Genomic DNA, 22,716 nt, shown 5'->3' with positions numbered 1-22,716 from the left:
TGAGCCCCTCGCATTTTAGTAAAGGTTCTAGCTTATTTTTAACTGGAGAAAAATCAGTGGTGTTTTATACACAATGAATCGATGCACCTCAGCATCTGTACTCCTGATATAAAAATCACGGTTCGTTTTTTTGGAGGCTCAATGAATAATAATTCTTAGGCACACATTGTTGGTGATACAAAAGGTATATATTTGCAAATAGGGTCAGAGAGAGAAGACAAAAGATCAAAACCCTCTGCCCCCAGGAACAAGCATTAGCAGGCTTTTATCCCCTCTCTTCTGGCACGTGTACAGAAGCAGGAACTCTTACAACTCATTTTTGGTTCATATAAACATGCATGTGAATACGTCAGATCATACATCGCATGTATATTATAATTAACTACTTAAGTATGAGGGGCGGATAGGCTTAATATGTATTAGCTTATTGCGCGTGCTTAGAAAAAACCTTGGTTTACAAAAGTTCAAACCTCTGCTGCCTTCAAGGGCAGAGCCAAAAAAAATGGCAATTTACTCTTATCTGCATGAGAACGCTAAGGAGTATAAGCTTTACTGTAACAAAGAGATAGTAAATTTGCAAAACAAAGAGAGAGTGATACCTTAGTACAAAGAGCCCTTTGGTAGTTTTCCGTTCAATTTCCAACCCCCCCTTCTCCCACCAAGGAGACAAGGAGAGCTAAGCAGCTGTGCTTATCCAGAGGACAACACTATTGATGGGAGCTAACAGCTATTGATAATACATTTTTAATAATATTTCTAACACTCCCTCCCCCTGCCCTGGTCTTTCAAAATCCTATGTCCGTGAGACCCTGTTTCCTCATGGGGATAGATAGCAAGACTTGCTTAAGCAAGTTTTAAGGTAACTAGTGCATTTCTCGGGGTCAGAGTGTGCTCTGTCTGCTGCAGAAAGCTCCAGGAGTGGTGTGGAAATGTCTCCACCCTTCTCTTCCCCCAACAACCCCAACTGAGTTTGGAGTGAGAGAGCAGGCTGAGGGATGTGGTGTGTGCTATGTGGGTGCCTGCTGTGGCAAATGTCCTTCCATGGGCAAAGGGTGGCCTGGCATGTGCCATGTGAGTCAAGTCCAGACTCAGGGGCAGCACCCAGCAGCCCTGTCATGGCCACCTCTGGCCCAGCCTGAGGTGCCTCCAAGAGACTGCCCCCAAGATACCGGCCAGGGACAGTCTCTGGGTAGCCTCAGTGAGCTGTGGCCACTGTTGCCAGTCTAAAATATGAAGTTATCATGTTGGAAGCTCAAAATGATCGTATTTGGTGGAAAACGATTGACAAATATGCAAAAAAGTATGCAATTAAGTTGTCTTTTCCTTGACTTTAAATTGCTCACTATAAGTCCCAGTGAGTGAGTGAGAACCGAGTCATGAAAGCGGGGGCTGTTCTTTATTTCCAGGTAAGGTGTCACCCTAAAGTGTGGCCTCTTGAAGGCTCAGATCAATCATACTGGCTTGTGACCCTGGCAGGGGAAATACCATGTATCTGTGTCCAAGAAGGCAGTTTTCCTGAACCGCGCAGGAGAACTGCTCTTCTGGCGTGGTTCAGTACCTGCTGAGGTGCAGAAGTTTTAAGCCGTTTATGGACATGAGAGTCCCCTCCCTTGTTTGCCCTGAGGGCCTTGTGGCTGAGGGCAAGCAAAACTCATGGGCATCCAAACCCCAAACATCTGGGCTTGGGCCTGCAAGTAGGATCCCCACCAAAGGTTTTGGAAACACCTGAAGCCCCAGGTGTGGGTGGAGGATGTTTGCCAGTAGTCAGGCCACTTATGGCTCTGGACTCTTGGATTTGGAATTAGTTTGGGCTAATTTGGCCTCGGCTAAAAATTAAATCAAAACAAAACAACAAAAAAAGCCCCTGAGCGTTGCTTAAGACTGGTAACTTGGGTTTTGCGTCCATTGCATCAATTAGGTGCGTCAAAAATTATCATAAATTTTGGACACTTTTTAATTATTATTATTAACCGTACAAGGGCTGACATTATTGCACAGACACACCCCGCGGACGCCGGGGGGCGGGGCGAGGGGGCGGCCGTTGCTAGGGCCGCGGTCCGGGTAGCAACGGCGGAATGCGGAGCCGCGCGTGCGCAGCGAGAGGGTGGGGCCTGGTGCGGTGCATGCCGGGAGGCCCGGAGCCGGCGGGGCGGTCGCTGCGGGCAGGGATGAACGCGGCCGTGGTGCGGCGCACGCAGGAGTCCCTGGGCCGGGTCATCCGCAAGCCGCCTCTCACCGACCGGTTGCTCGGCAAGCCGCCCTTCCGCTACCTGCACGACGTCATCGGCGAGGTGGGCCCGCTCCCCGGCTTCGCGTCCCCGTTGCCAGGCGCCGCGAGGGGCGGGGCCACGGGGGAGCTTGGGGAGGGCCCCGCCCCCTGGGGGTCTGGGGCCCTGCGAGGGCCTGGGTCCGGGGGCTCCCCACTCTCCAACGGCCTAGCAGCAAGCCCGGAGTGGGGCGAGGGGGAGGAGAGGGGCAGAGGATGGGGCTGGGAGGTGCAGGGCAACTCTGTATTCCCTCTGCCAACCAGGCCCCCCCCACCCACTGCTCTGAAGCCTCCTGCCACCTATGGGAGACTCAGTTCCCCAGTAGAGAGTAGGAGCCTCACCAGCTTGTTCTGTGGCCCCCTTCCCGTCCCCTCACCTGCCAGTTTCCACCCCATAAACCGTTACAGGGGAGGTCCCATTCAGCCCCCACCCCCCGGTTGCCTGATAATGGTGTACCAGCTCCACTTGGAAGTGCAGAGTTTGTTTTTGAGTGCTCTGTAGGCGGTCGGTACTTGTACCGACTTACTTGCAAAGGGAGATGGGTGCCACAGCAACACGGCCAGTGTTCACAGCTCTTGCTGAAATGGGAGCATAAGCCCCTTCACTGAAGGGTACGTTAGATATTTGCGTTAGTTCTTCTGTTCCCACCTGAAAAGGAAGGATAAAAAGAGACTTGGTAAAACCCTCTGTTAGAAACAAGGCAGGTGCTAATAGGTGCGGCAGCAGCAGAGGAATCAGGGCTGGGTTGAAAACACCCAGGCCCGTGGGTCCAAGAGTCATGAGTTCCTGCAAACAAGTGGCTGCATGAATTTTCCAGACTACAAAGGGTGAGATGTTAAGCATCTGGAGGAATGTGTTCGAATTTATCCTTCAGAGAACGTTATGCTGGCCTAAAATTACAGTGAATACAAAATACTGACTGACACCTTTCAACGAATAAATTGACATGACTGATTTCCCTCCAAATAGTCACAGAAATTGGGGGTTGGAAGGGACCTCAGGAGGTCATCAAGTCCAACCCCCTGCTCAAAGCAGGACCATCTTCAACTAGATCATCCCAGCCAAGGTTTTGTCCAGCTGGGTCTTGAAAACCTGCAAGGATGGAGATTTCACCACCTCTCTGGGCAGCCTGTTCCAGTGCTACCCTCCTTGTAAGAAAGTTTTTCCTAATATCTAACTTAAACTTCCCTTGCTGCAACTTGAGAACGTTACTCCTTGTCCTGTCATCTGCCACCACCGAGCACAGCCGAGTTCCATCCTCTTTCAAACCCTGCTTCAGGTAGTGTGTCAAGCTAGCAGATTTGCCTGCTGGAACCTTATAAAAGAAAATAGTGTTTTTGCTGAGGTTCTAGCTGTTTTCAGTAATTTGCCTTTCTTTTGTTTTGAAGGTGATTAGAGTGACAGGTTTCATGAAGGGGCTATACACAGACTTTGAGATGAAATCTGATAATGTTAAGGTGGGTATGAAATTTCATTATATTTTTGGATTTCATGGTGCATTGGACAGCATGGACAGTTACTCCTGTGTTGTCATACCCAGTTTCATGTAACAAACCTATCTTTCTTTTACAATTAATGTTTTGGTGGAATAGCCTCAAATGTAGCCTTTCTGAATATGAGATGGTGTTTGTTCTGTGGCAGGACCTAAATTCCCCAGTTGTGGTCCTGAGGACTACATCTATGGTGCTAGATGCTGTAGAGATACAAAACGATTTTTCATTCCTGCACTGAGCACACTGGAGGTTAAAGTTACAACACAATTAAAATAATAACTTAAAAACCACGACTTCTGCTTTGTAGGTTCTTTTTTGCCCATTATACATCCACAGACAACTTCCTCTAAGACTATATTTTCTAGGGCTAAGGAGGGGATTGTTATGTTTTGTTCTATGTTTGTCTCTGTTTTTGTTGATATTTTAATGGGCATATAATAACTAAGGATGATTCAAAAAATAAGTATAAGTGTTTTGAGTTGCATAATAACATATGCTGTAGGAAAGAATGACAAATCCTTTTTCTGTTTACAGCAATGTGATCTTGCGGGGGGAGGGTTGTACAGTGAAGTGTATCTGGGTGTGTGCTCTTTTCTGTTCTGAGAGGGAGGTCAATTTTACTATAGCTTGAAAAGACAAATAAAAACTGTATCAGTTTTTTACTTTCACTGTTGTAACTAGCATTGTTCTCTGCAGTGAATTAATGATATTTCCAAAGATGCATATACAATGCACAAAGTGCTGCAGTCTACCCATATTATTATGAGATGCACTTTCTCAGTTTGCCTCCCCATGCAAGTGGGGAAGCTGTGGAGACCAGTTATTTTTGTGCCATTTCCCTTTAAGGCGAAGTCTTCCATAGGTAATTGAACACTTGAGCAGATGGTACCCATCTAAAGACCAGTGGTGCAATATGGCCACCCTACTCATGCTGTTCCAATGGTTGTTTTAGTCGTTGTTCACATTTGAGCTGTACTGCATCCTTGAAGTTGTATTGACCTCTGGTGAGGAACCATCTCACTGTTCCTTCCTTCACCCCTAAAATAGTGGGTTTCTGAAGTCCTTGAAGGGAAGCGGGCAAGACAAATGAATCACCATCATTACAAACCCAACATTTATAATAGGTTTGTTTGGCAAACAGCTACGTGCCTGATATGCATGATGGATGCATGAACCCTTGATTCCCATTTCAAGTGCTGTCAGTGCTGTGCAGCAGGGTCAGTTGTATGGCCTTGGCAGCAGATCAGGCTTGACAGATGAGAGAACTGGCATTGTTTCACAGCTGTTTGTTTTATAGTTTCAAGGCTTCTGGTAGCAGTGGAGAAACAGACTGGCAGATGATTGATTGAATCATCTGACTTTGAGAATGGCACAAGGAAATTGCTCTGTAAACTGACTGATATATTTAATGCAGCTTAAGCAGTGCCTTCAGTATTGAGATCAGTGGGAGAGGGCAAATGGCCTGGGCAGATCACATGATTTAAATCACTGCCTAGTTAGCCACAGGTGACTAAAATGGCTTTGACTGTACTCAGAAAGCTTCTGTAATTTGAATTCTAGGCTTTTTGTTTCAAAACAGAGAAGGGGATAAAGATTCAGCTGTTGCTCTATTCCTGGCTAAGAGTTTCTGCTGGAGCTTTAGCTTGTGATACATTGAAGGACAGTGAAAAGTGTTCCAACAGCATCTACAGGGAACAGCAAGTTGAACTTCATATTGAATGACATGCATGCTTCCTCCTGGAATGGTTAACTTCTTGTAGCACATGAGGATGATGCTTTTGGGGTTGTTGATGACAGTCATGGGGCTACAAACCTGGGCAGAGCGCTCAATGACAGCATAATTTCAAAAAGAGGATGGATTTGGTGGGGCTGTGCGAAGCTTTGGGTGCTTATTTGATTCAGAGAAGATTTTGCCTGATTCAGTGGCCGAATCTCTGAATCCAAATTGAATCACGGAACCAATTAAAAGGTCCAAATTGATTTGAAGTGTTCCGAATCTTTGGAAAAGATTCGAAGAGCTTCGATGATTCGGGCAGACCCTACCTGCTGCAGCAGGGAGCTGGACCCGGAGTTGGAGCTGGTAAGTAGGGGAGGGAACCATGGCAGGACCCTTCCAGGCCCCATCCTGCTCCCCTGCCTGCTCCCCCAGCTCTCATTGACATCTGCCCACTCCCCCAGTCTCCCATGGCTGCCCTGCCTGCCCCAGCTCCTGGTGCTTTAAAAAAAAGCTCCCACTCAGTGGGTGCTGCCAGGCGAGGCCTGGAATTCCCACTGCCCCACACTGCATGGGGAGCTGAGCACGAGCCCCCTGACCCTCCCTGCTTCCCCAGGCCCCGCCATGGCTGCCCCGCCTGCCGTAGCTCCGGCCCTTTAAGAAAAACAAACAAACAAAAAAAGACCTGGGACTCACTGCTTTTGTAGCAACCTTGGGGCTTTGCGAGGCTTGTGCAGAGCCTCCTACGTGGTGGGGGGCAGTGGGGATTGCCCCCTGCCAGCAGGAATGGTGAGTCCAGGGTTTTTCTAGGGGTTTTTTTTTTCTTAAAGGGCTGGAGCTGGGGCGGGCAAGGCAGCCATGAGGGGGACTGGAGATTTGGCGGGGAGGTCGGGGGGCTCGTGCAGAGTCCCCCATGTAGTGGGGGACAGCAGGGATTGTGCCCCTGCTCAGCAGCACCTGGTAAGTCAGGGCTTTTTTTTCAAAGTACTGGGAGCTGGGGCAGGCTTGGAGAGTACCCACTGGAGGCTGGGGCCTGGATGATTCAGGTGAATCGATTTGGGACAGTGTTTCGAATCACTGTCCCCCAAATCAGCCTAGCTGCTTTGCGCAGGCCTAGTTCTTGGTATCCTTCTTGTGAGCCAGGCTTAACGTTTTAGTACCTTGGAGAGTGAGTTTGCTCACTGTGGGGAAAAAACATCTCTTTGGAAGCTGGCTGTCCTGTGAATTTACAGATTAATTCAGTAGTAGGATATTGTGGAAACTGATCATTTAGCCACGTTGAAAAAGGGATTGTACAAATGAATGCAGGATAGGTCTGTCAGTGGATGTTAAATATGATAGTTAGGAGCAACTTCAAAATTAGGACTTCACAGGCCTCTGAGTGCTGAAAGCTGTAGTGGGGAGGGACAGGACAGGGAACAAAATCTGGCTGTGCTCTACATAGCTACTCTTCCCATTCGCATCCACTCCCTGCCACTGCGGTGGATAGATCTATGGCCTGGCCCAGTGGGGCATTTCTTACATCCTTTGTTTGAACTGAGTAAAGCCCGTAGAGGTTGCTATCATCACAGAAGTGTTTGTAGCAATATACAGTGTTTGTAATCAAGGTGACTATTGTGCTAGAAACCATTGAGGAAGTTAAACTGTTGGGTTTCCTGAAATGTACAGGATTCCACGAGTATGGGATCAGAAAAACCGTGTCATTAGAATTAGTTAAAACTATACTAGGCAAAATACTCAGAAGTACTATAGAAATAATAATTGACCTGGAAATTTATGAATTAAGCCTAAAGATGAGGTCTTTACACTTTTAATTTTTTGTGCTTTTATTTCAGACAAAACAAAACATTTTTCCATGCAGAGAAGTGAGAGATTTTTATGTTGTTTTGCAGAAGAGCATTAATTTGACACTTTTCAGTAACATTTCAGACTTTTGTTTCTGCTTTTCATGTGATTTACGTTGCTTACAGATTTGCATACATATTTTCATGTAGAGCTCTCATTATGTACATCAGAAGTTATTTACAGAGAAACACCTGGCCAATATAATTCCGTTTACAATGACAAGAAAAAAGGAAACTTTATAACCTATATTTTAAAATGTAACTTAATTTGAAATAGTGTTTATTCAGTCTCAACAATTTTTCACCATTTTAGATTAGTGCATCATGCTCATTAATGGGCAAGTAACTATTTTAATAGAATGGAGTTGCAATAGTGCCTTCAGGAATTTGACTTCTTTTCCTTAATTTTCCTATTGGGCTACCTGTTATATTTGTATAACTGTCCTTGAGTCAGACTTCTCATTTGTTGGTCTAGAGATGATGCATCTTAGATACAAAAAAGGCACTTGCAGTTAAAATTCAGGTGTTTTACCAGATAAAATGGAATTGCTTGCTTCGTTCTGCTAGGAGAATTAGGAATTTTCAGTACTTTTAGCTGCTTTTCAGTTATCTGTTTTAACACAGTATTTTATCTTGATGGACTAGACTCCTTTCAAAATTGGCTTAACCTTTTTCTTGCTAGTCATCACAGAAAAGGGTGGATTCATAGATTTTTTTTTTTGTGCCTAAGCTGGTGAATTTTTATAAAAATTACGCAAGCTTTTTATGTTCTCTGAAGGATTCAACAATTGAAAAATAATTACAAATCAGAATTTAACTCTGTGAATGAGGATTCATCCCTTAATGTGGTACTACTTTGGGTTTTGGCTTTCATGGAAAACAGCTAAAAGAAATCAGCCTGCTAAAGGGTAATTGGGAAAAATTATTTTTAATGTAATTATGGAGTTTAGAGTATAGTAAATATCTGGTCTGTGTGCATTTAAAATGTAGATATTTGATTGTCCCTCTTAACCGCTCTCCTTTAGTTGTGTTTTTTGCCTTTATATTCTGGTCTTGCATATGCTTAACTTTGGTTGCTGTTAGCTCAGGGGAAGGTGTTGCAGGACTCTAGGGCCTTTATAGGGTAAACAAGGGCTGTCTAACTGGAAGCCCAGAAGGGGTTACAGCCTCTGGGTACTCCCTGGGTGTCACACCTCACACCACTCTGGAAGCTCCAGGCTCTCCTATTCTTCTTCCACTTTGGTTTCCTACCACTGCTCCTGGGGTGTGATAGGGGGAAAGGGGTACTGACAGTGCAGTGGGGGGGGTCTCACTCACTGTGCGAACCAAAGTGTCCCATAGTCTGTGCGTGCGCAGCCCATGAGGTCTGTGGCGCCAATAAAGTTGGACAGTCCTGGTGTAAACTCTTCAGGGCAGGCAGGACTGCATTAGTTTTTGTGTGGTACCTTAGAAGTCAAGGCTTTGTGAGAAAAATTTTTGAAGAATCTTCCATAGTTGCTTCAATATTAAAATCTGTTTAACACACAATCCCGAGAAAACAGCTCACTGTTTACCTAAGTCTTATAATGTACCTTAGATGAACAGCAATTTAAATTAAAACAATAACATTCCATTTTATTCACTTATTCAGATACCATAGCTATCCATTTTTAGAGTGATTTTTTTCAAACTGGAATAATAATGGTTAATTTGCTTAACTTTGGAAATTTTCTGTAAGTATACCTGGTTCAAAGATTATACAGGCTGTGATAATTGCTAATTAGCATCATTTTTATTCATGTATTATTTTTCCAGGATAAAGATGCCAGAATCGGCTTTCTCCAAAAGGCAATTGATGTTGTCATAATGGTAACAGGGGAGCCATTAGCAGTGAAGCCAGTCCGTATTGTAGCTGGACATGAACCTGAAAAAACAAATGAATTTCTCCAAGCAATTGGAAAATGCTGTCTCAATAAGGTAGAACCTTACTTTTGATGTGTTACATCTGATTCCCAATATTTTCAGTCCTGTATCTGGCCTTTTCAGATATTGCTATGTATGATTTGTAGATATGACCAACTTCACTGGCATTCGCCCATGATTTATATGTATAGAGAGATGGCACAATTATTATATTAACTACAGTATGATTAAATTCAAATCCTAATCCTTAGCTTTTGTATTCACGAATCAGATCCTCAAGTCATGTACACTTTGTATATATCATTATTACTTTTTACCCTTTTAGCTGAACAGGGAATCCAATTCACTTTATTTACCACACAATTGCTAAGCATTTTCATGTTGGAAGCTTCTGTATTTTAATTAGCCTTGAATGTAGGGCTACTTAATAAGTATTTATTATGCACTTATCTTGAGCTCCTCATCCAGAAACGGCCTCCTTTATCATAGCCTTAGCCTTGTCAGTGATCTGATCAAGAGCAGAGACAGATTTAATGCTCTTCCAAAGACTTTCTCTTTCATAAAAAATACAAGTTCAAAACACTTGAGCTAATGATAGTAAAGAGTTTATGAGGATATTACCATAAATTACTGTAGTATTTGAGGGTTGTACAAAAGGAGGATTTAAGTTGGCTTTGAGCAATAATCTGTTAGTTTTTAAGTTTACCCTACACCTATTCAATAAAACAAGTATGTTAGCAATTCATTAAAAAACTTAAAAAGCCTGAGATCGGGAAAAACAGTGTCAGAACTGAATGACCTACTGTTTCCTTCAGCATTTTGTGATGAGATCAAATATCCTGAAGGTCCTTTCAGCTGACTTGGATTGCCATAATTATCCTATTGATTTTTTTTTTAATTATTATTATGCAGAATATTTAATCTGGTCTGTCCTGTGAAAAGAATCCTGTGAAAAGTCATCATCTTTATTTTAACTCGGGACTTTTAGTGTCTATTTCACCATGCTGCTTACCACTACTGCAATTGGAGCAAATGTCATTCACACACAGATATTAATGGCTGAAACTGAAAACCCACAAAAATCTACTCTCTGTTTGTACCTCCAGAGAGGATTGGAACAGTCACATACCTGATTCCCCTTAGAGCTGATTTCAGTTTTAATGTCTTTAAAGCTTATTCTTTTTCAGAAGATCAAGACTGAACCAAAAAATTCCTAAGGGAATGGGAACCATTGTATACTAAAATTTTGTTATATAGTACTTGATCACTGTTGTGAACAATATAGATGTACACTGAAACCGAACTTTCACCACCACCATCACCAGCTCATTAAAAAAAAGTTTGGTTAATAGAGCATGTTTAATTAATACAGTGTGGCTTTTAAGGTGAAGGTGTAATAGATGCTTGAAGACATTTTTAACATGATCCCTGATGCCTGTTGGAAGTGCTCCTCAACATAGGTTTCCTTGCATTCTTGCGTTGTCTCCTTAAAAAGAAAATCCACTCACTAAAATGAAGAAACAGGACAGTGTATGTAAATAGAGCTTAATGTAGTTAAGAACATTTAACCAGTCAAACTGTCATAAAATGATTACAAAATAATTCATGTAATTTTTTCAAGTCTAAAGTAACACGATGTCATGAAAACTGCTAGAATTAGGAAAATATAGAGAAGTGCAAGAAAGCACTTAATAACATTTAAATGAAAGAAATAGATGGAAACTTCTGACTTCTTTAAAACCATCATATAGACACCCTTCTGGCTCAGCTAGTGCCCCTCCTGATCCACTGCCCCTCACCCCCAGCCGCCAAGAGTGGGGGACAGGAGGTGGGTGCTTGTGGGGCGTGGGGTGAGGTATGTTTCCCCATATTTGCGCACCCAAAGAGGACATGGTGCAGTCTGGCCAGATTGGCACGGGCAGCAGCCGCTTCTGCACCCCAGCAGGAGGGACTTGGTACGGGAAGGTGGAGTATAGCAGTAACACTCATTACTGCCACTGCTACCACCACTGAGACCCCTACACCAGGGCAGCACAAGCAGCACGAGAAGTAACAGATGGGATGGATGGGTGGGGCCATGCTGCCTTCCCATCCTCCTGCTGCTAGCCACTCATGCACTGGGTTGTGGCTCTACCCCTGCACTATGACCCAGCCACTGCTACTGCTGTCAAGCTGCCCATGCTGCCTGCCATCCCATCTTTCCCCTGGGGTACAGCCATGTCCTGAGGGGAGTGGCAGTAGTGGCTGGACCATGGTGGTGGGGTAGATGGTGAGTGGGAGGAGGTGAAGGAACTGCTGTCTTCCACTCCCATTCATTACTCCTTGTGTTGCTGGTGGCATGGTTGTCACAGGGATGGCAGCAGCAATGAGTCTCACTGGCCCGCTTGCCCTCCTACAATGGGTCCTGCCCGCTGGGCTGTGGGGTGACTTTTGCCTGTGCTGGTCTTGCCAGTGCAGCCCTGTGCCTGCTGTGGCCACACAAATCTTAGGGGCAGCGTGCCCCCCTATGCTCCCGTGACATGTTGCCTGTGCCTCACCCACCCCATAGACCTATCTGTGGGGAGCTGCAGGAGCTGCTTCCCATACTGCCTGGCTGTTGCGTGCATGTCTGTACCACATGCATGTGGTGCCTCCTGCCTGATCATCTTCCCCCCAGCCCCAAGCAGCCCCTTGCCAGCCTGCAAGGGGAAACCTGTGGTTTCCCATGTTTTTCTCCTTTAAAGAAGAATCCATTTTTAAAGTTTGTTTGTGACCCTTTCATATATTCTTGCGACCCACAGGTTAAGAAACAGGTTGATGTAGACTATTGTGTTTAATTTGACTAGATTTTTTTACATCTCCACTTGTAGTTATCCAGTGATGATGCTGTGAAAAGGGTCCTTGCTGGGGAGAAAGCTGATATCAAGGGGAAAACTCCATCTTCTTCTAAATTTCAGGACAAAGAAAATAGAGAATCCAGGGCAGAAGAACAAAAAAGCCATAAAGATAAAGAGGTGGGTTTTGCATGCTTTTTGTGGGGAATATTACTTAGTTTTTGAATCTTGGCTGGAAAATACTGTATAGTATACCTGCCTCAGAGCTTTAGTTGTAATCATATTTTAACTTTGTTTTTAGGGTAGAGGCGACTCTGAAATAAAAGACAGAAGCACAAGCAGGGACAGAAAACCTAGAGAAGAACTGAAAGATGGAGAGAGCAGACAAAGAGAAAAGGAAAGTGACAAGCATAAAGATAATGACAGATGCACAGGCCTTGAAAGGGACAATATTAAGGAGAGTGAAAAACACGAGAGAGACGCACACAAAAACAGAACAGCTAAACAAGGAAGAGAAACAGAAAAAAGTAGAGACAAAGAAAAAGGCAACACTGAACGAGAGAAAGACCTGAGCCATGATAAAGGACGGGAGAGAGACAGAAAAAATGATGGCAGAAGAGAAAAGGACAGAGTGAAGGGCAGGGATAAAGACTATGAGAAAGGTCTGAACAGGGAAAAAGACAGGGAAAAACGAGAACGTGGCAAAGATGGGGAACGTTCAAGAGAACAAGGAAAAGATAAAGCAGAAAAAAAGGTAAAGCAAATCTTATTTGGGGGAAGAAACATATGGTTTTCTCAGCTTTATAGTGTGGGTATTGAATCTATAGTAAGTTTGCATGTAGCATCATCTAATAACTAATAACTATTAACCACAGGCAAGTTCATTTGCTTTCAGAGGGAATATTTTTCACTAAACAAAAAGTTCACTATAGAGTTGGCTTGCTCTTTTAAGTAATGAATAAAAGATGCTCTTCCTTCAAAGCCTTCTCTCCCTCTCACTTTATTTGTCCTGGTTTGCACTGACCAGGATTGAATGTGCATGTGCAAACACTGTTTCCATACTTCAGCTACAAGCTAACTTTTAAAAGGAGGTATACCAGTCTCTTCAGAACTATTAAAAATGACTCCTGGCAAGGAGAGCTTTGGAAAATAAAACCTAGAAGGTGCCAGGACACTTTGCATTTCAGTTGAAAGCTTATGTGTTCTACTTAAAGATCCTGGGCTTTTAGTTTCTGTAAGTAACTATGCAACCAACCTCCTCCCTTCAAGCAAAAGTCAGCCATTACAAATGTTGAATTATACCCAATCTTTGTGGACATAATCTTGTCTAAGTAAAACAAATAGTTTGGCAACAGCATAATATGTAAAAGAAAGGAAAGTTGTGGTAGTCATGTTACAAAAAAGGAGTAGAGGGAAGGACTCTGGAGCTTTCCTCTGTAATAAATGAGGAGTGGACAGTATGTGGAGTGTCCTGAGAACATCATCCTGGAAGACAGCTTTTCCAATGAGATCCACTGTGTTTGATAATGTGTACTTTTTAACTTTTTCTATCTGAGATTCTAAATTAGGCGACATCAGGGACATCTAAAGTATGAGAACAGGTTAACATTGTTTTGTGTGAAAAAACAAATGTATAGACCTAGCCCCCAATCTAGAGTCTTCCTTTTTTCACTGAGATTTGCTCAAAAAAGACATTATTTCGTATTGAGTTTTACATGTTCAGTTTATCAGTGGAAACATCCTTTGATGTTTGGTGCCATCTAGGTTTTTATACAGGCACTGCACTGTAGCAAAACCTTATTGGAGAACTTTGTTTGCTTGGAAGGATTCACCTTATGCCAGTAACGACTGTAGGTAGGGCCCTACCAAATTCATGGTGGGAGTGGGCTTCTCTTTAATCTTGCAGGTTTCCCTGTGGGCCCCTCTGCCACTGATTGGTGAAGGGGCCTCACTTGCTGCTTGCTCTTGATTGGCGGGGAGGCAAAACTTCAGTTTTAAATTTGGTGCCATTTTTGCCGCCCACCACTGATTGACTATGGGGCCCTGGCAGCTGCTTGCTGGTGACCAGCAGGGAGGCAAAACCGATACCATGTTGCTGCAGCAGCATTAAAAATGGACCCACCTGAAGGGATACGAAGGGCTGTCCTACAGAGCGACAAGAGTGTGGAGAGACAGACTTTGTCCCAGCAGGAACAATGTTTACCCTGAGGGCAAGTGAAGCTGCTCTGGAGGCAGCCCTCTTTGTAGTGGGAGGAGTGATGTGTAACCCCAGCAAGGTTTGAATGAGAGTGACGTTAGCAAAAACCCAGAAAGACCCCTGGCCTGGGATTGGCTGAGGGGGCTTGTTTAATGGGAAAGGGAAGCAGTTTTTCGTGGGGGAAGAACAAAGGGGAAGAGGGACAGGCTGGAGGTCAGGAAAAGGATCTCACCATGGCTATGCCCTGGCAGAGCTCTGGAGAGGTAGTGTGGAGAGGCTGCACTGGAGAGAAACAGGGCATGCTTTCTCCCTCTTGCCCCCTTGGAGTCCTTCCAGGGCAGACACAAGAGAGGAGCTGCCTGTGGGGAGACCCTGCTACAAACCCTTTGTGGCTGGGGACCATAAGGGAGCAGCCACCGCCTGCTGCACCGGGACCCCTAGAGCTCGTGAGAGGGATGTGAGCAGCAGGGGCTGTCCACAGCTTCTGTGCCAGGGACACAGCTCCGAGACACCCAGCCAGGGGCAGTGTACACAGGGTCCTCACAGTTACCCTGGAACATATAAGGTAGAGACTGAGTGTGTAAATAAGTTCCTGATAGTTTATTAGTTGGTGTATCAATTTAGTTACTTATTGGATCCTTATTGATGGAGGGTAATTTGTATACCTTCCCCTAGTGTAATGTGCATCTAAGAATCATTAACCCTTAAGCCACCATCACCAGGTTATGCCATGTAACACTTGTTTTATTACATTAGTTATATGTTATCTTGTAAATATATTCTGTAAATAGTTTTACAGCAGTCTGCAAGGTTGTTTTGATTGTAAGGGGAGGCTCTCTGATTGGGGACCCTGCAGCACTTACCCAGGGAGCTGAGCAGGGCTTCCAGCTACCCCAGGATCTCACTATTCAAGTGAGGGTGTGGGTAGCATCATGCCCAGGGTTACAGTGTGGGGGCTCATCTGGGATCTCCTGGTGGTGTACCATGCTTAATAGGTGCCACATGCCCATAGTGGAGCATCTCCCCCACCTTGCAGCAGGCCTGTGATTTGCTTTTCTCCCCCCCAAAATTGTTTTTACCCCACTGTGGGAGTATTGGTGTAAGGGTTCCCAATTGTTATGGCCATGGCAGAGCTTCTGCAGTGGTACACGGAGCTGCAGGTGAACCCAGGGAAGGCGCTTGAGATTACCAATATTCCCAAGGACCTTTTAGCAGAAGCCAGTCAGGATCTGCTCAGGGGGTCTTCTTGATGCCTTGGACTGTGCCAGGTGCATGGAGTCCTCCCATCGGATGGTGTTGTGTGAGCTGACAACCACAGTGGATTCCCTATGTATTTCCCTGGTGCTGGAGGTTGCGGATGGTGAAGTCTGGACTGTAACTCTAGTAGACAAGGGGCCTGTGCCCCACTCAGACTCTGGAGGCGGCTCTGAGGAACCTTCTCCTAGGCGACTGAAGGCCCTGCACCAGCTTCCCTGTCTGGGAGTGGGACAGGCTCTGGAGCACCAGACCCAGGGTGAGCAAAGGCATCGGGAAAAGCCCTGAAGGAGGCCCTCCAACCATCACCTGAGTCGGTTGCCTACAAGAGGCTCCTCGTATTTTCAGGGAAGGACCCACTCCCTCCAGGGGAAGAGTCTTTTCAGGCATGGCATTCCCACGTGATGGAAACTTTGGTCTTGTGGGCAGTCTCAGAAGAGGAGAAGCTGAGGCAGTTGCTGGAGAGTCTCCGAGATCCAGCTTTTGAAGTGCTTCAAATGATTAAGCTGAAAAGCTCCAATGCATCAGTTCTTCAGTATCTTGACCTTCTGTCTAGCATCTTTGGGAAATCAGTGCAAACTGAGGCTTTGTTTCTGGAATTTAACGGAACGTACCAACTAAAAGGGGGAGATGGCCTCAGCGTACATCCTGCGGTTAAAGAAAGTATAACAGCAGCTAGTGGCCCGAGGAGGACTCACTCTGGAGATGGCTGGCAAAGCTCGCTTGCAGCAGCTCTGGGTAGGGATACTTTATGATGAGCAACTGGTGAGGGATCTCAACCTCACCAGGAGGAGAGAGGATCCTCCTATGTTTGGGTAGTTGCTTTGGGAAATGAGGGAGGCTGAAAGCCTTCGAGCTATAAAGGCATCCATCAAAGCTCAGGGGTTTGGCCATGGCTCCATACCCACCACGACCATGGGTTGTCGAGATGCCGATGGTGCCTGACTTTGACAATGATGCTCCAGAGCCACTAGCTGTACTGCACCAGTGAGCCCAGGTGACATGAGGAAGTCAGCCCAGGGCCTCCCAACGCTCCCTAGCTATCAGGTCACAGTGACTCCGCCAGCCCATGGGGAAGGCAAAATTTTGTTCGCACAGTCAATTTAGTATTGGCCTCTTGAAGGTTCAGATCAAGTGTAGTACCAGGCTTAGTTGGCTAACATTGTATTTTCTGTAACCTAGTTGTGTCCCCCTCCCCATCCCTCTTATGTTAGTCCCTCGCTCGGGCAATGTGCATTTCCCAACTGGCTTTATCATCTTTGTGGATTCACAATCCTAAACATCTACTAATAAAATTCAATCTGTTCTTATCAGTTTAATCAATTTAGTTACTTACTGGTTTGTTATTGATGGTGGATAATTTGTATACCTTCCCCGGCATAATGTGCATCTAAGAATCATTAACCCTGAAGCCACCATTGCCAGGTTATGCCATGTAACACTTGTTTTATTATATTAGTTATATATTATCTTGTAAATAAATTCTGTAAATAGTTTTACAGCAGTCTGCAAGGTTGTTTTGATTGTAAGGGGAGGCTCTCTGCTTGGGGACTCTGCAGCAGTTACCCAGGGAGCTGAGCAGGGTCACTGGCTACTGTGTATTCCAGGATCCCACTATTCAGGTGAGGGTGCGGGTAGCGTTGTGCCCAGGGTTACATTTAAAACCACAGTTTTCACTTCCCTGCTGATCAGGAGCAAGCCGCAAGCAGGGCGCCTCCACAATCAGCAGCAGGGAGGCTGTGCAGGATTTAAAGAATCTTTAATTCTCTGGGGGAACCTGCAAGATTTAAAGAAGCTGCAGCTCAGCTTACTTCCACCATGAATTCAGTAGGGCCCTATCTATAGGATGTCAGTTGAAAAAAGAGAGAGAAAAACAATAATTTTATCACCCTCAGAATTGCATTTAGTTTCTTTAACCCAAATACAGGTCATTCAATGTATCCTTAAGTATTACAGTGGTTGGATATAAATCAGTTGTCTCATTTCAGTCCACAGAATCGGAGGAAACTAGAGCAAGGAAATCTGCTAAAGACACCAAGAATGAACCAAATAATGAGGTTAGTATTGCGGAACACGTTTTAAAGGTAGATATCTAAGTATTGCCTTTTTAGAATGTATTAAGTTAGGCTGGGTTTTGGTGAGTTTTTCAGACATGAGGATTACTATAATTCAGAAAAAAATGCTTAAATTGAATGAAAATGCTTACAAGATTCTGAAGTCTTCATGCTGAAGTGCTGTCAGCTTAAATCATATGACACACTTCTTATATGACTAATAATAGTCATCCTGTTTAAGCTATTCATTCATTCTTAAATTTTCTCTGTGCTGGGATGATAAAAATCAATACGCCTTACTTTTTAGTTTTAAGTACTGCAATATTTGGGTTTGGACACTAAAAGGGAAATTTATTTGTATAGAAACTGTTGTTACATATGTTTTGGAACCTTTATTTCTTCTAAGTTTTATAACCTCTTTTATTACAAAAGTGTTTTTACAGATACTATGTTGTTTTATTACAAAATGGTAATTCTAATAATGGAAGTCATCTTAGAGGGTTGACTCATTGGATTTGAATAGAAAGGAAGGAGGGTATGATGTCAGCCAGTTGGTTGCCACTGAACAGTAGCTGCAGGTTTTCTCTTTCTAGTGAAGCATCTTGTCTACATCTGTCTCCTGCTGACTGCAGACAGTTTTGGGAGTGGCTGGTCTACGCAGCTGCTTCTTTAGAAATGGAGACTTTAAATTACGATAAAGCACTAAAAATTAGAAAAAATAAAACTAGTTGATCCCAAGTCTAGCAGTAGTCCCTGTAGGGAGTCTGTGGACTCTTGATATCATCGTGTCTTCTGTTCTGGATGACAAATTTTATAGCCGTTCTTTGACTAAAATCCAGCCAAACTTTTCAAAATATTGGCACTTGAAATGAGAGCTTATAAACTACTTTTAAACCTGAAGCAATTTTTTATGGCCAAGTTAAACTTCCTGCAAATTGGGATTTCTAATGGAAATTCTGAGGCTGATTCCAAACTATAGCAATGCTCTTGGGCATCACAATAATATACTAGTGTAATAAAGTTCCATTTCCTTTCTTAAGTGCTTTTTGGAATTATTCCAGGGAATCTTGGTTTATTATTTTAAATTTAGATGGCATGCTTTTCCTTCTCTTACTAGCATAACAAAAGACACTGCTTAGCCTGCAGGTGATGAAAACATGCACTGTAGACCTATGTAGAAAAAATGGCCACCTCTTTAGCTGTATAGAAAGAGAGTAGAATTAAAATGTTCTCAGTGAATCCTTGGACATGGAGAATTAAGATTATCACCCAAAGTGATTTAGGATATTTCCAAAACAAAAGTATTGAGAAATTGATCTTAATGGACTGGGGCTGATCATCCCATCATTGCAATAGTTTCACACCAGTGTAAATGCCTTGATTTCCATGCAGTTACTTGTGTTTTAGAACTGGCCTAACTTCACTGAAGTCACTTCATTGCAGCTGTAAAACAGGTGTAGTAATAACGGAAAACTGGGCCAAAAAACAGTTATATGAGTATATGTATAAAGATTTTAATAGCATTATTTCATTAATTTTACTGCATAGTTTCTTTACTTTAATATCTTTTGAACTTTAAAAAAAAATCAATCCATAGTTTATCAAGAATTTTGAAACAATTCTTTAGAAATTTAATCATTTGAATTGTGCCGTGGTGCAAGATTAGTTTTACGGAGAGCAGTCTTCACTTGTCATGACACATGGCTATACTGATTATAGTGTAATGAAGTAAGTTCTAAATCATGTTGTGTCAAAGATTTTATTTGGAGAACGGATATTTTTATTTAAAAAGAAAATAAGTTGCCTTGCTTCCTAGTTTGAAACATCAGATTATGGAAACAATAACTTAACATTCCTAAGCATTACTGCTTTTGACTCTGTTGTATAATTAGAACCTGAGCCTCCTGCTTGTGTATCTCTATCTATATTACACGTAAAAGTACATTTAAAGGACTTTAAGGGCACAAAGTAAAGCACTCAAAAGTTAAGAAATGCCAGACATAGGGTCGTATATAGTTTTATTGCAATAGTCTTTAATGATGAGCTAATATGCTATTTATGTCCTCAGAATTTTTGTCTTTCTTAATGCACATGGGCACTTCTGTGGCATTCATCCCTGTGGTATCTGAGTACTTAAAAAATGTTCATTACACTACCAAATATTTAGCAAAATGCATCTCATCTGTCTGTGTAACTGGTTCACGATAAACAACGACCTACTTCTTGTTGGCATCCTTTTTGAACAGTTAGGGAGCTAAGGAACAAAGGCTTTCTAAGAACCCTTAATTTGGGGTTTTCAGTAAGTTGGGACTAACTTTTTTCTGAATACTCAGTACAATATAGCTGTTTGTTGAAGCCGTTCCCATTTATTTTAGTTGCAGTTGTGAGTGCTCACCACATCTACAAACCAAATCATTTATCTCATGTTTGTTTCTCAAAGTGAGGAGCATACAGTTTGTGGCTATATTTGGAAAAAAAATTAACCAACTTTCCAAGTATCCTTAGAATTTCTCTGAAGTAGAATTCGGCTGCCTTTAACCCTGACACCCTCCTTAATCTTTCTGTAATCCTCATTCTCATACACTATACATCTTTCAACTTGTGCAGTGATGAAGCAGGGGATTGATGGAGAACAGCCTCCTTGAGCACACAAACCTTATAGATTCTCAGAGTAAATTTATCTCTTGTACGAAATGGAGCAGGGGCTACAAGGACACAATAGTATATAATCATGTTATTAAAGACTGTGTTTTAAAATGTGTACGTACATGAGGACCATATTAAGGTTGCAAAGACGGGCTTACTTCTGGTATTTCCTAACTTTTGAGGACTTGACTTTGCAGCCTTATTGTTCTTAATGTTTTGTATGTAATTCTTTAGGTTTTTAAAGATGCAAACTTTACCATGTGGCAGAATAGACACCCACATGGTTCATTGCCAAAGATAGAATTTTCAGGTCGACCACATATACTTCTGCCACTTGAGCAAAAGAAGTTACTAATAGCAGAAGTAGGTTGTTGCTTGCTGTGGACTAGTTACATAGGCACATGAGGTGTGCTCCTTCATATATTTCACAGATGTTTCCTGACAGCAGAGCAAGAGTAACACTTAAGAATCTGAAGGTCCATTTCATACTCTGGAATGAATTATGCTCTAGTGGTCACACAACCGTTTTTCTGTCTCTTTTTTTTTTCTCTCTCTCTCTCTTTCTGTAAATTTTGACCTCCTCTGCCCTGTCCTTCTCCCCATCCTGTTTTTTTATCTAGGTTTGGCTTCTATACCTGGCACATACTCCTCATGCTTCTTGTCCATGTCTCTTTGCTCACCAATCCATGTCTCTCTCTCCCTTCTTTTTCCAGACACTAGGCTTCTTGTCCCAGTCTACTTTTCTTTATTCAGGGTCTGCAAATTGCCTCTGCTGGGTGTGTGGCAGTTTCCTGTTATACATATTCTGGGTGTCAGCAGGTGGTCAGTGAGAGCACTAGTGAAAGAGAGAGGCCCCCTTCTCTCATTTGTGATGCCTGGAGGGTTTCAAGTTGAATATCTTGTATATTGCAGTCCTCTGGAAAACTGTGTTTAGAAATATCTTAACTATTTAAATATACAGTAAAGCTTTTACTTAGACCTCAGTTGTTTAAGATCTGAGTTCTGAGCAAGATTCTATTTGTGCTCTTTTCTTCCTCAAAAGCATAATATTTTTCTTGCTATTTATTCTCAAAACTCAGTGGTGATGTGTACAGGGTGCACTGGGGTGCCATGCACCCCCTGAGAGCTCTGGTGCACCCCCAGATAGGCCATGCTCCCCGCTTAGGTGATGGGCATGGTAGGCAGGCAGGAGCACTGGTGTCCCCCCCTGTGAGCACCGGTTGGGGAGTGCGAGTGCTGGATGAAGCATTTCGGACGCTTCCGGGAGTGCCATGGCCGCTTCCCGGTTGGTGCAATCAGCCGTGGGGGGACCCCTCCCCCCTGGTCGGTGAGATTGGCTGTGGGGAACCTGCCTCGGTTGCTGAGTTGTCACTGGGAGGGGCACATGCCCCCCTGACTAAAGTGGCACCAATCGCCCATGTCAAAACTGATGAGAAAATATCCACAAACTTTAACAGTTCAAATTCCCCCCATTTGACATTGCTTGTGTGTTGGTACTAGACAAACCCTGTCTGTCATCCAGCTAATGGCGGTGATGGCTTGGGTATCTATAATTAATTTTCCAAAATTAAAGATAATTTCAGTGGGAGCTAAAAGGAAACGTTTGCATAATACACAGCAGACAATCTTAGACATGTATCAGAAAAATAACATCTTAATTGGAAGCAGGTTGTTTATCGCTTTTAGAGAGATGGATAGCCGTGTTTGTGCGAAGTCAGTCAGAAGGTAGGGTAGGGTGCCACCTTAGAGACTAACTGCTTGATACCTAATAATTTCTATTCTCTAAGGCACTACCCTGCCCTGCTTTCTGCATCGCTTTGTGATCAGAGGAAGTGAAATGATACTTTTTTTGTTTTTTATTTTCTTTGGTCCAGTTTTACTAAATAGATTTATTTTAAAATAGATGTATCCATTGCATAACTGCTTCTCTTCTAAACAATAAAGGTAACTTTGTTTGTCAAAGGTTTTTGACAGAAAGGAGATCCAGGATTTAAGTGGACCTTCTGAAACATATGGTGCTGTTTATATGAATGTGGCTAAAGAAGTTGGATAGGTATGTTGGTTACCCCTAAAGCAAAACACATTGAAAAAGTATGTTCTAGTTTGCAGATGGCCATTGTAACTTTTGGCTGAAGCTCTTTCTAATATCCTGTCACTTTTGTCCACATCTGTGGTGACTTTTGTTATTGCCATACAACCTGTATTGCTCTGGAACTAGTCATTGGAATCATCTGCTAAGTTGCATCTAATGAACTTCTTTCAAAGGAAAATTTCTATTAGAAATGATTTTGAATATCTAATAAAGTGATTTACTAGGTCAAAGAAAAGTTAGCTACCCTGAGAGAAACAAAGACAGTAGTTGCATAGAGCTGTTTTTTGGAGGTTTTCATAAGTATTTGTATTGTATGATTCTGGCATCAGTTATTCACAATCATTTCATATTATTGAGGTTAAACATTAACATTTTTAATTTACCAGTCAACATTTTCTAAGCCATAGGAAATTCCTTTTTGTCTGATGGGAGCTAGGTGG

The 22,716-nt window shown here is 43.2% G+C and overlaps 1 protein-coding gene across 5 annotated transcripts in view; it reads left to right on the top strand.

The window, feature by feature from the left end:
- Positions 1–2,117: 2,117 nt before the first annotated feature.
- IFT54 (intraflagellar transport 54) overlaps positions 2,118–22,716 on the top strand; it is a 64,971-nt gene continuing 44,372 nt past the window's right edge. For 4 of the 5 annotated variants that reach the window (XR_016441995.1, XM_090044986.1, XM_090044983.1 and 1 more), the window contains exons 1-6: positions 2,118–2,291; positions 3,656–3,724; positions 9,113–9,274; positions 12,070–12,213; positions 12,335–12,787; positions 17,473–17,541. Coding sequence is in view for 4 of the 5 variants with exons in the window: in XM_090044986.1 (XP_089901112.1) it covers positions 2,124–2,291; positions 3,656–3,724; positions 9,113–9,274; positions 12,070–12,213; positions 12,335–12,787; positions 17,473–17,541 (1,065 nt within the window). In the remaining variant the exon portion in view is untranslated. The remainder of the gene's footprint in view (positions 2,292–3,655; positions 3,725–9,112; positions 9,275–12,069; positions 12,214–12,334; positions 12,788–17,472; positions 17,542–22,716) is intronic. The other variant, XM_090044985.1, reaches the window with a different exon arrangement.

This window comes from Crocodylus siamensis, chromosome 4 (genome assembly GCF_052110815.1).
Source record: "Crocodylus siamensis isolate JL-2025a chromosome 4, ASM5211081v1, whole genome shotgun sequence".
Lineage (NCBI taxonomy): Eukaryota > Metazoa > Chordata > Crocodylia > Crocodylidae > Crocodylus > Crocodylus siamensis.
Note: the sequence above shows the minus strand (reverse complement) of the source record. Positions and strands in the feature narration are given on the sequence as shown.